This window comes from Rhyacophila brunnea, unplaced genomic scaffold (genome assembly GCF_057557595.1).
Source record: "Rhyacophila brunnea isolate RB1 unplaced genomic scaffold, BYU_Rbru_1.0 scaffold_10, whole genome shotgun sequence".
In the NCBI taxonomy this organism is placed as follows: Eukaryota; Metazoa; Arthropoda; class Insecta; order Trichoptera; family Rhyacophilidae; genus Rhyacophila; species Rhyacophila brunnea.
Window position 1 is genome coordinate 19,115,538 of NW_028232752.1, and position 14,884 is coordinate 19,130,421.

General features: G+C 35.0%; 3 protein-coding genes across 7 annotated transcripts in view; 2 read left to right on the top strand and 1 right to left on the bottom strand.

The window, feature by feature from the left end:
- The window catches only part of LOC147078974 (cytoplasmic dynein 1 intermediate chain-like), a 32,135-nt gene extending 27,894 nt beyond the window's left edge, over positions 1-4,241 (bottom strand). For all 5 annotated transcript variants that reach the window (XM_085951749.1, XM_085951741.1, XM_085951734.1 and 2 more), the window contains exons 1-3: positions 4,112-4,241; positions 3,747-3,865; positions 813-991 (exon numbers count right to left, since the gene is read on the bottom strand). In XM_085951749.1, coding sequence (XP_085807875.1) covers positions 813-991; positions 3,747-3,863 — 296 coding nt within the window. In that variant the 5' untranslated portion in view covers positions 3,864-3,865; positions 4,112-4,241. The remainder of the gene's footprint in view (positions 1-812; positions 992-3,746; positions 3,866-4,111) is intronic.
- LOC147078961 (uncharacterized) overlaps positions 1-14,884 on the top strand; it is a 799,973-nt gene that overhangs the window by 410,772 nt on the left and 374,317 nt on the right. The gene's annotated exons all lie outside the window — the stretch shown is intronic.
- The window catches only part of Nrx-IV (neurexin-4), a 35,789-nt gene continuing 34,827 nt past the window's right edge, over positions 13,923-14,884 (top strand). The window contains exon 1 of the mRNA XM_085951968.1: positions 13,923-14,001. Within this exon, the coding sequence (XP_085808094.1) occupies positions 13,938-14,001 (64 nt within the window). The 5' untranslated portion in view covers positions 13,923-13,937. The remainder of the gene's footprint in view (positions 14,002-14,884) is intronic.

The following is a 14,884-nucleotide window of genomic DNA, read 5'->3' on the forward strand; positions in this document are numbered from 1 at the left end:
TATTGATTAAAGTTTTTAGTAGAAATTAACTACATACTTTTTAAAGCAAAAATCATACAATGAATTTATTTTGTTTGCATAGCTGATGCTTTGTTTGGCTGCAACAGGACGTCACAGAGGCGGAAACGATAGCCAAAGTATTTTTATCCAAAGGAACACAATTACAGTCCGCTCAATTGACATCACCAATGGCAGGTTATAATTAATTTTGAAAAAATGAATTTCGTACATCAAAACAACGAATGTTCATAGTACTTAATATTTAATAAAAACTATAAATGTACAGAAAACGGTCATATATAGCAGTGGCGAAGGGTGGAGGTAGGCTGTTAAGATTCGACATAATTAGTGCACAGTAATATTTAATAGCTATACTTATTAATTTGTTTTCATTGAACTTGCAATACAATTTTCGGATGGTGATGGTTAGTTTTTAAAATTCAATACTCTGCCTAAGCTAAACGATAATCGATAAAAATATTCTTCCATCTATAAAATATCTAAAATTATGAATGGTTTACTTAATGGCATAATTTGAGATATTTTATAGATACCTAAATGAATATTTTTGACTATTTTCTACTATGGCTTAGATTAGGCAAGGTTTAATTGAATTTAAAAAATTAACAATCACTATCTACACATTAATTCAATGAAAAAAATACGTTTGACTGACAAAGTTTAATGTGCATTACTTATGTCAGACCTTAACAGCCTACCTCCACCCTTCGCCACGGGTATATAGCCAGACAATCTTCATTCTATCCATGTCTTGCTCTGAGGATATATTCTAAAATATCAATACAACTCACCCTTGTTGAGCTACGAGCATGCTGGCATCGGGAGACGCGGTAGCGGGAGGCGTGGGAGTGAGAGAGGCGAGGGAAGAGAGAGACGAGAGTACTTCGTGGACAGGCGCGACGCCCAAAGAAGAAAGCATCTCATCCAAGTCTCTTCGGCTCTCTCCAGCGACACCTCCGGCCGCTCGCAACTGAAATATTGTACATTCCAATTCATGGCCCATATCCACTATGAATATCAAGATGTGATCAAACCCAAAGATTTTGAAGAAAACCCTTCTATTCATATGAAAGTGAAATTCAAAACAAAGATTACCGGGGCTAACAATTAAATTAGCTGGAAATTCTGCAAGTATTTTTTTTATTTAAATTCAAAGCCTAGTTAACTGACTAGGGTAACTGCATTAGTCCCCGGACAGCTTCAGTATACGGACAGTTTTGTACAAATATAACGAAAATAAGCAAAGTATGAGAGTTTCATATGAAGGATGACTCACATATTGTGCCTGTATTGTTCCTTGACCAATAAAATTATATTTGTCACACACAAAGGAATTCATTATATAGTATTACATTAGTAGTGGTGCACATGCTGACTCGAAAAAAAAAATATTCGATTTCTTAAAAAATAATTAGTGAACGAAGGATACAAAAAGTACGTTAAAACTATGATTATTTCATTTATTCGCTTCAAAGATGTTTCATATTATTCAGTAATATGTTCTTGTATATTATTCAATGATAAAAATAATGTATTTTGTTAAATTTAGTTAAATATTTGGTGTCCGGCAACTAAAGTGCAAAATTTTATCTTTTTTTAGTTGTCGGACGCAGTGTCCGGGCACTGAATTTATAAGAGACATTGAGTATTTGTGTGTGTACAGTATCACATCGAGGCTTGCTTGGTTTCATACAAGTTAGAAAAGGACAAACATAGAATTGTAAATATTTTTAGTTTTCGGACACGATTTTATAATTTTGATCCTGCTGTCCGGCGACTAAAATTCAATATTGAATGACCGGACAAAGCTATTTTCTAATTAATTATTATGTATGTATACAATTATCTCCAATAGCTGGTACGAGTACGTCAAATGCAAGCACCAGTTCATCAAGTGTGAGCAATTTAACATTAAAATCTCATCTCTTTTACCCCAAACCTACTCAATTTGGGAGTAAAGGATGATGATGATGAAGTGAAGGATGACAAAAGTACAGCAATTCATAAAATATGAAAGGTCTTCCTTAGAAAAGAGAAGACAAATAAAAAAAGGAAAGCGAAAAAGGCGATTTGCCAAAATTGTTCTGATGAATTAGAAAGTGATGTTGAGGATGGTTTATTAAAGAACATTGGCTGTGATGGATGTGTTCGTTGGTATCACCGTAAATGCACGACAATGTCTATGTTATCTTATAGTGAAGCATCACTAAAAGATTTTGTATGTAATTTTTGTTTAAACTTAGACCTAAATTAATATGTTTATCACCCGTATAATCACTCAGACACCCGTATTACGTTGAACCCCGGTTCCGGGTTTGTAGGTGTTTAGACATTAAGTCACATATCCAGGCTATTGGGTTGGAGGTATAGCACTGAAGCATTTTTTCTCTGTAAAGCTACTGAAGAGTGCTTGATTCAAGCATGAATTTTTTACACTTAGTTCTCTTTTATATTTATGATTGAAAATAGCACTTGAAAACATTTATTTTTCGTCAGAGAAGGGATTAGGATTAGTATTGAAATTTATTTTAGTGTGTTTGGAAATATAATTATGGTGACTGAAGTGTTGAACCTTTTTTAAATTATCAATGGCAATAATTTAGTTGCCAGCAGTTCTCAAGTATGTTTTTTTTTGTAAGCCTGCTTTGCATATTATAGAACACAAACAAAAGTTACACAGTTTGAGATTTTTTGGATGTAATAAAAATTAATGTCAAAATTTGGTCAACTCACTTGAGATGTTTATTAGTTTTACCATTTGATTTATGGAGTTCAGTTTTTTATTTCATTTTGCTTTGCTCAATTTGCACTCAAAATTACTTCGACAGAACTATATGAAAGAAACACATTGAATAAATAAAAATATGTTTTTTTTCAAGTTAGCAGTTGCTTGAGTGCTCATTGTGAACTATTTCTGCTTTTATTGCATCACTGTATTAACTAAAATTGTTTAAACGTGAAAAAAAAATTTTTTAACACCAAAACTTGTCTTATTTTCTATACGAAATAATCTGTCCGACCACTAAAAATAGTACGTCCGGAAACTAAGATTGTGTGTCCGGAGACTAAGAAAACCAACCATTTTTCTTAACATGAGAAATATGATAGTAATTTACCTAAATATAGATTTTTAAAATATTTATAAACCAAAAGAATATATATGTTAACATTTATAAATCATAACATATTTTGTTTTCTTCTAAAAATGGAAAAGATAATCGAAAATAAGGTGAGAAAATAGTTAACTGTCCGGATACCAGTGCATTCACCCTACATACATTTGCCCGTAAACAAAAAATACAATTGTTTGTAAACTTTCACCCCTATGCAAACATTCATTTAAAAATTAACACGTCCACAAATGTAAACATTGCTAACAAATTAAACGCAGTTTGGACAGTCCACATCATAAAATTTGAATGCTTTAATTATATACACCCATTAGCCATTTGCGGTGATATACAAAAAAACATTCTAGATTTTCCACTAAGTATTATAATACAACATTTTCTTTTCATAAGAATCCATCTAAATATGGTCCAAATTATTTGGTACCTATGTAATGTATTAACTAGGTACATTCGAAGTTTACCAACAGACAATAATTTCAAGTTGAGTCCAGACAGACATTTTTATTTGTATCATCAATAATCAGACATAAAATTTAAAAACAATAATTGTGCAAGTTTAACGCAAATAATAATAATATTGTATATTATACATACTGTAGCTTCTTCGACATCTTTTTGTTCCTTTTCCCGTCGTCTTCGATCTTTTTCTTCGCGAAGCGCTTGAAGCTTCGCTTTTTTACGTTCTAATTCGGCTTTTCGGTCAGACATCATACCTAAATTATAGAACAAGTATTAAAACGCATCTCATAGTTTCATTAAAAAATAATAACTTGAACAGGTATAAAATAATGACATTGGTATACAGCAAGGCAGACTGCGACAGTGAATTTATTAGTAAAAAAAAAACATGCCAAAACCCCGTTATAGTAAGTTCACACCTCGCTGACTAAGCGGCCGTTTTTGTTATTTCTACTCCAAATTATTACAAATTGAAACAGTCAATTATAATGCTGATATACCTATATTTATGATATCCGCAATTGAAATACTTTTAAGATAACATAAATATGTCACAAAGCCTCAGAATCAGAGAAATTAATTATTTGCCCGATGGAAAACAGGGAATCGAGAAGACGTCATCTGTGGGGTGACCAGATGAAAAAAATATTTTTCGTAGAGGCCTACCAGTAGTGCCATCATTAATAAATAAATCGCAAAAACATTCTATCATTTGGGCATAGTCTATGGATAATGCTGGTCTAATATACCTAAAGTATGTATCATTCAACCTGCATCAAACAAACGAAATCGGGCGGTTGGGTTTGGGATGGTTTGGGACCGTTTGGTAAATGTCCACGGAAACGCTTTTCTGACAACTAATTAGTGTTGCCAATGCTTAAAATTAATTCATTCATTTATTTCCATAAAACGGCAACTCCTACGTCACAACACCATTACCATAGACTAATATTACCAAACAAAACAAAAACCTGTCAAAAACGAACTTTGAAACGTCAACCGGCAGTCCTTCAGCGCGTCCGAATAATAATTATTGATTAACACTACAACGAAGCCTAACAACAGTTAACGCGATCAAACAGAAATTGAGACGAAGTTTACGTAGATTCAAAATGGAACAAGGTAAGTTGTTTAAGACTATTTAAAACAAATACCAAAGTGTTGTACCCACGCGTATAGAAGTCAGTTCTGCGGAACTGTCCATATTGCCGTAATAATAAATAGTTTGGTAAAATAAAATTAGGCTTGGTCGCGGTGTTACAGATATCTTTGGCTAATACTATATCGATGTATATCTCTTACTCGTCCCAAGATAATCAATATTCATGAGTGAGATGTTATGGACACCACGTGAATTTCTTGCAGCATCTCGTTCCCTACTAAACATAGCATGGGTTGGTGTTTACAAAGTGCTTGGTATTTTCACAACCTTTAAATACCCAGAATCGATTTTCACACACTGTCTGTCCTTAAAAAAAGTGACAACCATGAATGTCTCAATCATTATAGTTAATACTCGCAAAATTTCAGCTGCCTAATAACATTAAAAAATATTCAGTTTACAAAGCAATGATAAACAATCTACCCTATTTTGCTTTCATGTATAAAACGCATCTTTGAATGGCTACCTTCATACTGATTATTAATGTGTATACATTTTGTTTCAGAAATACCTTTGTGCGGAGCCAGGGTTGCGTACTGGAGTTCCGCAGCACCATTGTGCAATTGACAATCTTATGCTTGTGATCATTTGAGCCGCGTTGACTCGTTCCGAGTGCCATCCAAGCGCACTCGTATGAGACAGCTTTATACAAATTACTCCTATCCAAGCTAACTTGGATGAGTAGGACGCGGTCCGAGTAGCTTGGATAGGAATAATTAGTATAAAGCTGTCTCATACGAATGCGCTTGGATGGCACTCGGTCCAAGTGTACTTGGACCGTGCGAACGCGGCTTTACCAACTGATTTTTTATATTTCCTATGTATGGTTGTATTTGTCCGACACAGTAATGTGTCACATAATATTTCCATTAACATCAAGTGTTTACTTTTGATCTGTGCTATAGTTTTTGTGATAGTTAAGTTGATTTGTTAAATAGTTATGTGACCTTTTCCATTATTGTAATTAAAATTCCAATGCCCATTTTTAATCTAATAAAAATATTAAAAACATTCTACACTTTCTTTTTTAAACATTACCATGACAATATGCTTTCCATCATTAATTCACTTTATTTTAAAATTTGATTGAACTGTATTGGCAAGATTTGAAATTAAAACTAATTGAATCAGTTTTAGAATTTATGAAAACTAGTCTCAGAATTAGAATTTATGCCCAACATTATGATGTAATCTCAGTAAACAAGCACTAGAAAATCTGGTGGTGCCGGATGGTAACCTACGGAATGGTACTTATGGAAAATTGTAAAAAAAAAACAAGTTTTAACATATTATGATTTTATTTCAATGAAGTAATATGTAATTTTAAAAGAGCAGTCTAGTTTTATTGTTATATCACAATGGTATCCTGAGATACAATGCGAATCTTCTATATCTTTCCAGATCAGCCAGTGGGTAAGTACCTGTAAGGCGTGGCTAAGTCTATCATTGCATCTTCCTCGACCATTTCTGATAGATATTGTTTTATTTATATTCATAGCATATTCTTTTTCTTCTTAATTCCACGAGTCCCTTCTCCAGCAGTTTTTAGCGTATATGGCACTATGCCAGTGGCTGAAATCACACCCGGCTTTGTGGGATTTTGAACCTGAATTGTGTGGCTGTATTCCAGTGAATTATTTTGATATGATATTATATTCGTTAAATAATAGGCACTTACAACACCGAAACAAATATTATGTAGGTACTGATTTCCACACCACCCTGGAGGTATAGTACTATGGTGCGTTTTTTTTTACTTTGTGGTTTCCCCAGGAGGCATATTCCACAGCGTTTTATATTTAAAAGTCTTCATTATGGTCAATATTAGTAATATATATGTACACAGAAAAAGAAGCCTTCTACATATTTTTCGAAGCTCAGTATAAAGTTGACTGAGCTTCGAAAACAGATGTTTGCGATGGATACTGGTATGACTGTAGGAGCAACGAGGAGGTATAACGCACCAAGCAGCCTCTCATCGCACTGAGAGTGAAGAGGCGACATTGGACCTGGCTCAGCCACGTGCTGCGGATGCCAGAAGAGAATTTCAACCTGGCTTGCCTGTTCTTCAAGTCAACTGGATTCCGGCGTCCTAGAAGGCCGCTAAATACTATCTATAGAGTATGTATGGCGGGGCTACGGGATGCTGGTTTGACCTGGAACGATGCAAGAAAACTGGCAAACGACAGGGATTCTTGGGCGCGTCTCGTGGTGTCTATATGCTCCAACTAAGGGATGGATATGGCCGAAGAAGAAGAATTAATACTTTTGTTATACTTATTATGTTGAAACTATTGCTAACCTAAGCAAAAATAAGTATATACAATGTATGTAAATATAACTACCAACCTATATCTAACCATTAAACAAAATAGAAAACATATTTATAGTGAAGTGTGGAAACAAATATAGTAACTAATAAAGACTAGGTAGGTACCTAAATAAAATTGAAAAAACTAGACTAACTAAAACTAATAACCTATAACTAACCATTAAACAAAATATTAAAGACAAATTAAACTAGGTAAGAGGTACTTTAAGAATACCAGGTAGGACTCCATTCAGTTGATACTTTTTGCTCCCACAAAATCTATATTTGATGAAGTAACCAAATATACCTACTACCGGCGAACAACAAATAGATACCATAGAAACAAGTTACAGATAAAAACATGATAGGTAGGTACTTAACTGAAATATTGAACTCTGCCTATACACATACTAAAAGCATTAAAAATTTTATGGAAAGTTCCTGGATGCAAGAAGTTGAGCTATCTCATTTCGTCTATCTGCGCCAGCTGTACTATTATTGCGGGATAAATAGGATGAACCTGCTTCAACACTATTTCCAGTAGGTGAATCAATATCCCACTCAAACTGGTCATTTAGAGACATATTGTGTAAAACACAACATGCTCGAATAAAGTGAGTAATTAAAACAATGTTTTAAGTGGTAGAGTTGTCTAAATTTTTGTTTCAGTAGACCAAATGCGTGCTCAATTTTGATTCTACTTTTACTGAGTTTGGTATTATAATTAATTTGAGTTTGATTTAGTACTCCCCTGGCTTTATAAGGTGTCAGCAAATTCCTGAGGCAGGGATATCCACTGTCGCCAAGTTGTCTATACAGTGAAGAATTTCGATATACTCGACTATCATGCACTGAGCCTGGATATCCAACATAGATATTTCGAAATTTGAGATTATCATCACACACAGCCTGCAACTAAAATAAAGGATAGTTAGTCATACAGAAAGCAATAAAATCCTGCAAACAAGTATGGCACGAATGAGATTTGTGATTTTCAGCTAGGTACTTGGAAAACTTATTAAATAACATTCTTTGAACCAGTGCTATGATTAAATTTATGTGAGATTATTTATTCTTTAATCTAAGGCGAGTCTTTTTTATTATTTTAAAACACAAATATATCTAAGACAAAGAAATATCATAGAAAAATATCTTGTCTTACCTGCATTGAATAATATAATTTCCTATTGATGTATGACAATGGATCATCTTCTGGCTTATCTATTTTTATATGACTACCATCAATGACACCGGTGACTCCCGGAAACCCGTTCTCCCTAAAAGCCATCTCTATAACTGCTTTCTCAGAATTCGTTGGCCATTGTATTATTTCTGGGGATAAATTACTAATAAACACAGTCACTCTTTTGATGACTCTGGAGAGAGAACCGATAGTGATATTAAATCTATCAGCCACATCTCGAAATGACGCAGTTTTATGTCCAGCAAACCAAAGGAATATCAGTAAATGGTTAGTGGCAATGATTCTATCATTGCCGCCTCTGTTCTGGGTTGGAAAATGAGAAGAATTTTGAAATCGTTCCGTGAGATCTGCATGCACATCTCTAGAAACGCGAAAATGCATCATGAACTGCCTGTCCGTGTAGTCTACAACAGTATCTTCGCAATAATTTTCATTTTTCTTATTAGCAATGGGCTGAAAGTCTTCCAGCATGAAAAAATCATCATCAGACGAATCTTCCGACGACGATTCAAAAAATAATGGGATACATTGAAATAAATCCATTGTATTGAAAACCAAAAATACAAAGTACTAAATCTAAAATATATTAATATTAACATATCACGATGATCTTACACATGCCAGAGAATGCTGTTTTTAGGCATGTCGATTTTCCTTAATCCTACAAAATATTATATTAAAGTCAAATGTCGAGAAAATAACAAACGAAATATTTGTAGAAAATCTTAGATCGATATCGTTTTCAGGTTATGTATACTTTTTAATGATTTCCCGTTTGACAGATCGTCTTAGTCTATGAATCGTCCGAATTGGTTTGAAGTTTCATGTCAAACCATTTCTGATGATCCGAGAACGGTTTGATTTTCAATGATACACTGAACCAAACGTCAAATCTCAAACCATTTCCGGTCTCATACAATTTGTATGTATATTGTCTATGGTTTAATTGGATTTGTTTCGTACATGTTGAAAGAAACGAACCTCTACCTACCCAATGATAGGTCCAATAATTGTACCTACCACCTGACATTGTGTGTAGGTAATTAAAAATACGTGTTATTCAAAACCTGTAGTATTGCTCGCCAACGGACCGTAATGGGACCGTACTAATACCTACAATACGTATGAGATATATCGGTATTGGCTGTACCTACCCAAAACCGTACCCATACATAATAAACCATTGATCATAATATTGATGCTCGCACAAAAGGAGTGCATTCGGGACTCGTTACAGCGAGTGGTCGATTCTGTCAGCGACCACACCATTGGTACGGCTCTTTTTGAGACGGTCGTAAAGGAGTTCTGGAACTCGTCAGCACTCAACAAAGTGTCTGAAGACGTCACCCGAATCCTTTGTGGAAAACGGGCAGAGTTGATTCAGACGAGGCGGCAGAAAATCCTCTAGGTAATAAAAGACACCTTTACGCGACAGGCTCTTACCAAGATCCCACCTAGCGCCGAACACATCTTCAACAAAGATTAACTGGCGGTCAGGGGTGGCTTGCCGAGAGGCCCACGCCCATCCAACCGAGGTTTTCCCAGAGGTAACCGAGGTGAAGCGAGGGGCACTTACCCTAGACGCGGGTGACCGGGTCTCACTCACCACGTTCACAGGGGGACGCCTTCAGCATTTCCAGGAAATCTGGCAGGCCAAGGGTGCACCACCACCATTATTAAAAATAATAACGGGAACCCGTATCCCGTATATAAAGAAACTCCCTCTAATAATGCCTTCCATACAATTACAGAAGGATTTCCAAACGCGACGATCGCCGGAGATCACTTCACAAATCGCGGAACTGAAGAAATCGGGAGTATTGGAATCAATTTTTACCTTAGCTTATAGCTTTCCACTGATGTCATCGGAATAGTGCAAATAATTAAGATTAATAGTAAAACCGTTTTCGTAAATGTGACAAAAAGATTTTTTCTATTAAAATGTTTAATACCTAATGCTGAGGCAACATCAGCATTATAAAAAATATCCAAGCTGTAAATAACAGACAATAATTAATAATATGAATCCACTTTCGGGAGGTTTTACTGGGCGGTCGTTTACGTGCCTTGAGCGGCTCGCGCAACTCAAACGTATAACCGTGTGTGAAAATGTTCGTAGACAAAGTCTTTTTTTGGTTATACGTTTATACGATTCAAGTACGGAACGTGTTGATACGAGCCGTGAGCGGTGCTCGAAGAAGTATTGCTATCTCACGCTATCACCTACAGACGAATATTATTGCTGTCGCACTCATTCTCACTGCAAGGCATGATTGCTTGAGCGATCGAGGTAACGCGCTCCTGGATGGCGGCAAGGCATTTGGCAAAGCGAAACCTACACGGAGGCCAATCCCCGAATGAAGCACTGCAAAACACGTGACTGAACCGCTTCAACTGAAGCACGTCAAATTTTTAGTTTTACAGGAGATATTGTGTGTATAGAGCTTCGAATGGAATGGATACATGAAATATAAGCGCGAGTGAGAAAGCATTCAGCATGCTTATACCTCATGTCCATGCGTTAGAGTAAGATAGAAAGTAAACATGTCATGAAGGAACTCTTGTCAATTTCATGGAAATTAAATAACATTTTTATCCATTTTGGTAATTACTTAATATTTAATCAGTACTTACCGTTAACGTTGCATTATTAAACCATTCATTGTTAGAGTACGTAGCCAATTAATCTTTAAATAAGCTAGTTTCGTCTCCAATATAACAATATTACAACACGGAATTTCCGTTGTATTTTGCAAACAAACATGTGTGTTTCTGTATTACAAAATCACAATAAATATTTAAATGAGAATTTAAACACAAAATAATACTTTCAGCGGTAATAGTGATGTAAAAGATAGAAAAAAATGATTAACATAGGTATGTACTACGTACGAATATCTGACGATTAATAATATGTCAAACGGAGAGTTGCTAGCGCCTCTACCGCCATAGCATGTGTACTTCAATTCCATACTGCAGTCGACACTACCGGTTGAGTTTTAATATACTTCGTTGAAGTAGGCTTGCGCTTCCGTTGCGCAACCGGTAATAGTGCTGCATTCGGGGATTGGTATCCGGCGATGCCGCCGCGACGTGTAAACATGAAAATTGTACCTATATTATATTTATTATCGCCGGCTAAAAATACATACTTATTAGAATTTGTTTTTATATATGAATTAATGAAGTAATGAAGAAATGAAAAGGCCTTCCTATTTTTGAAAAATTCTTCGTTGAATTTCTGTCTTCTCTCTCGTTCTTAGAAATAAGTTGTTTTAAAGACGACCATGGAATACCCATGGCCTTTGCCGCTTTATATAATGTCAATTTTTGATCCCTCACCAGGTCTGCCGCTTTTTGTATATCAACAAATGAATACGTTCTGCAACATTTGTTGTCACCTTCACTTCTCTTTCCTCATTTAGGTGCAAACAAAAATGTGGTAGGTAATTTGGTGATGGTCTATATAACCTAGAATTATTTTTTTAAAACATAATTAAACACCCGTAAGACAATGTAAAATAATTTGTTGTAATTTTTTTCACTGGTTTATTCATTTTTAAAAACACCTAATAGTGGCCTAAAAATGAACTGTCGAAAAATGACAAATCTCCTAAAATTTATATGATATTTGTAAGCCTGTAAAGTTTAAATTCACTAAATAATAACAAAACCGTATTAATGGAAAAATATAATAGGCCATGCACTATGAAAAACCATTATAAAAACATAAATAGTATAAATATTACCTTGATATAGCTTAAATGTTGGAAAAAGAAAGATTTTATTTGAAAAATGTGTCAATTCTCCGAAAGCGTTCTATACAAACACGTGTACGTCAACTTATGACTGACAACACTTTGAAAATAATTTTTCCAAGTCAAAGAATAGTATATACGTCTATGACTTATTCTTGAAAGTTTTTGGACGGCAGGTTATTTGAATACACGTAATAATACAAACTATCACCAAATTACCTTAATCACCACATTACCTTAACTTACCCTACCTATTGCATATTTAGATTGGTATTGTACCTAACGGATGGTTGGTGCCAGTGACATTTCCCAGGGGTGAGCGATTAAAATTATTTGATTTCTTTTTACTAAAAGTGCACTTTGTCTCACGACAAGATTAACAATTTATCCGATACAAAATGAAATTGGCTAACTACATAGATCGCTATAATTTTTGCCTATAAACTAGGTACCTATGTCCCTCTGTGCTATAATTCCGTGTCAAAAAGATGGCAGCACTGGCCCATACAGTGATGCCATTCGTACTATAATTATAATACAATACTATAATTTTGATTTCGCGAAAAATGTAAAATACTATAATTTTACGCCAAATATACCCGATTACTATAATTTTAAAGGATTCAAGACGAAAAATGTTCCTGTACTATATATTTTTCATAAATACTATACTTTTTACGCCTTTGTACTATAATCAGCATAGAAAAATATGGCAACACTGGGCCCATCAGTGATGCCAACCGTAATATAATTATAGTATTTGTACTATAATTTTGGCACGCGTACTATGTACGATATAAAACAGATATAGTACGCCCAAAATACTATAATTTTGAAAATTCGGAAAAAAAGTTGGCAATAGATAAAAAATAGCGTTAAGGTTCAAATAGACTATATGACGATCGGGCACATATATGCTAAGAGCGTTTTAGTGTCTATGATCAAATCTATGCCATTCCGACATTTATACATACATATTGTATGACAGCTATGAAATCGTATTTACACTCTGTGACACCCTGTGACACAGGACGCCAACATAAGAAACGGGTTTTTCGACATATATATGACCGATCGTCATAGAGTGTATTTGAAGCATTAAAGCTGTTCGGAAGAACTAAAATACCTAACTTTTGAACTTATGTCTAAAAAAACGAGACGTCGATCACAATCTATTTGAATTTTTGTCTAAATAAAGGAGACGTAAATCACCTTGCATCTGAATATTTTGAAAAAAAAAAGTCACTAAGGGCTTGCGCAGACAGAGAGCGGTCTTAGTTCTGCGTTCAACCGACCGTTGACCGCTAACGTTCAGGGACAGCAGACAGGTGGCGGTCAACAATAAGCGTTCCATTTGTTTACAAACGTTGTACTGACACAAGCGCTGCATAATGCTTGACCGCTATATTCCGACTGCGAGTGGAAGTGAGAAAGCACCGCTGTTACGTACTCACTCCCCCGTGTGGTTTCGCTCTATGTTGTGTGACTGCTCAGCGGAGGTACGGCGTTCTTTGTAATTCCGGGCATAGAACTCCAGAACTCCAGCGTTCCAATTGACCGGCGCGGTCTGACCACCGGCTGTGTACCCATACAGTATGAAGTCCATACAGTACAAAGAACGCCGAACTCCGAACGCGGAACGCAGACCGCCTGACCGCGCTCTGTCTGCGCAAGCCCTAATTACCTTATATTTCAATTTTTGTCTAAAAAAAAGGTGATGTTAATTACTTTACGCGTAATTTTTGGAAAATTTAGAAAAGTATTCGTCATTTCAGAAATACTATAATTTTAGAGGCTCGGTACTATAATTCCACTTTGAAAATATGGCAACACTGGGGCCCATAGATACTTTGGGCCGTTTGGGCGTAACATTGTCGTTGTGCGTCATGTCATGATGGGTGCTGCACGTATATCGGCATGCATTTTTGCTTTATTTTTAACTGGTTGTAATTCAGGTGAGAAATCTTATTTAATCTCTTTAAGAGTCTGCGATATTCATGATCTATGAGTACACCTACCTTGAATTAATATATTTTGACTTTTATCACAGTTATTTGTTTATTATGGCTCTTGCCGATCCTACTCGGTACCAACAGTATTTTATTTTTTCAGTTTAAAACTGTCATATTGTGTAATTCCTCGCATATTAAATGTAAAGTGTAACATACTTATCCAGTATTATAATTGCCCGATCGTAATAATTCTTTAATGTTGTTTAATCGATACGATATCAACATTTTGGAATGTGTTGTTTTTCTTGTTATATTACGTTATTATTGTGATGTACGTACTTCCCTCGGTGTACCCATGGTGTATCACAACTACAGCGATTACTTGTAATTACTAACTTTTTGTTTGAACTTTTCTAAAATGAAGAATATTGTACAGAAAGTTAAACAGAAAACATTTAATCGACGTTATCTGTCATGCCACCTTATTCATATTGTGACTTCCTATAAATAATGTGACTCACCAGCAATAGTTAATTAATATTGTCATAAACGTGACTAAACAGTCATACGTATTAAAATTTGGTGTGCTAAACTTTTATATTGGTGTTTAATGATAGTAGGTAAATCAATCTATTAAAAAAAACATCACCACAACTAATTTAGTTAGGTCCATAATAATATAGCAGTCCATCTCTCTTATTTTTGTTCAAACTATTAGCTTAAAAATATCAATTTACCGATTGAGTTAAGCTCAAATTACATTGGCAGATTTTTAGGCCAACCGTCTGCCACGATCACCTTGATCCTGAAAAGTCACTTCTGATTCGTTCCCTGGAGTCGTGACAGAATTGAAACAATTTCAATTTTTTGGGCACGATCATGTCGA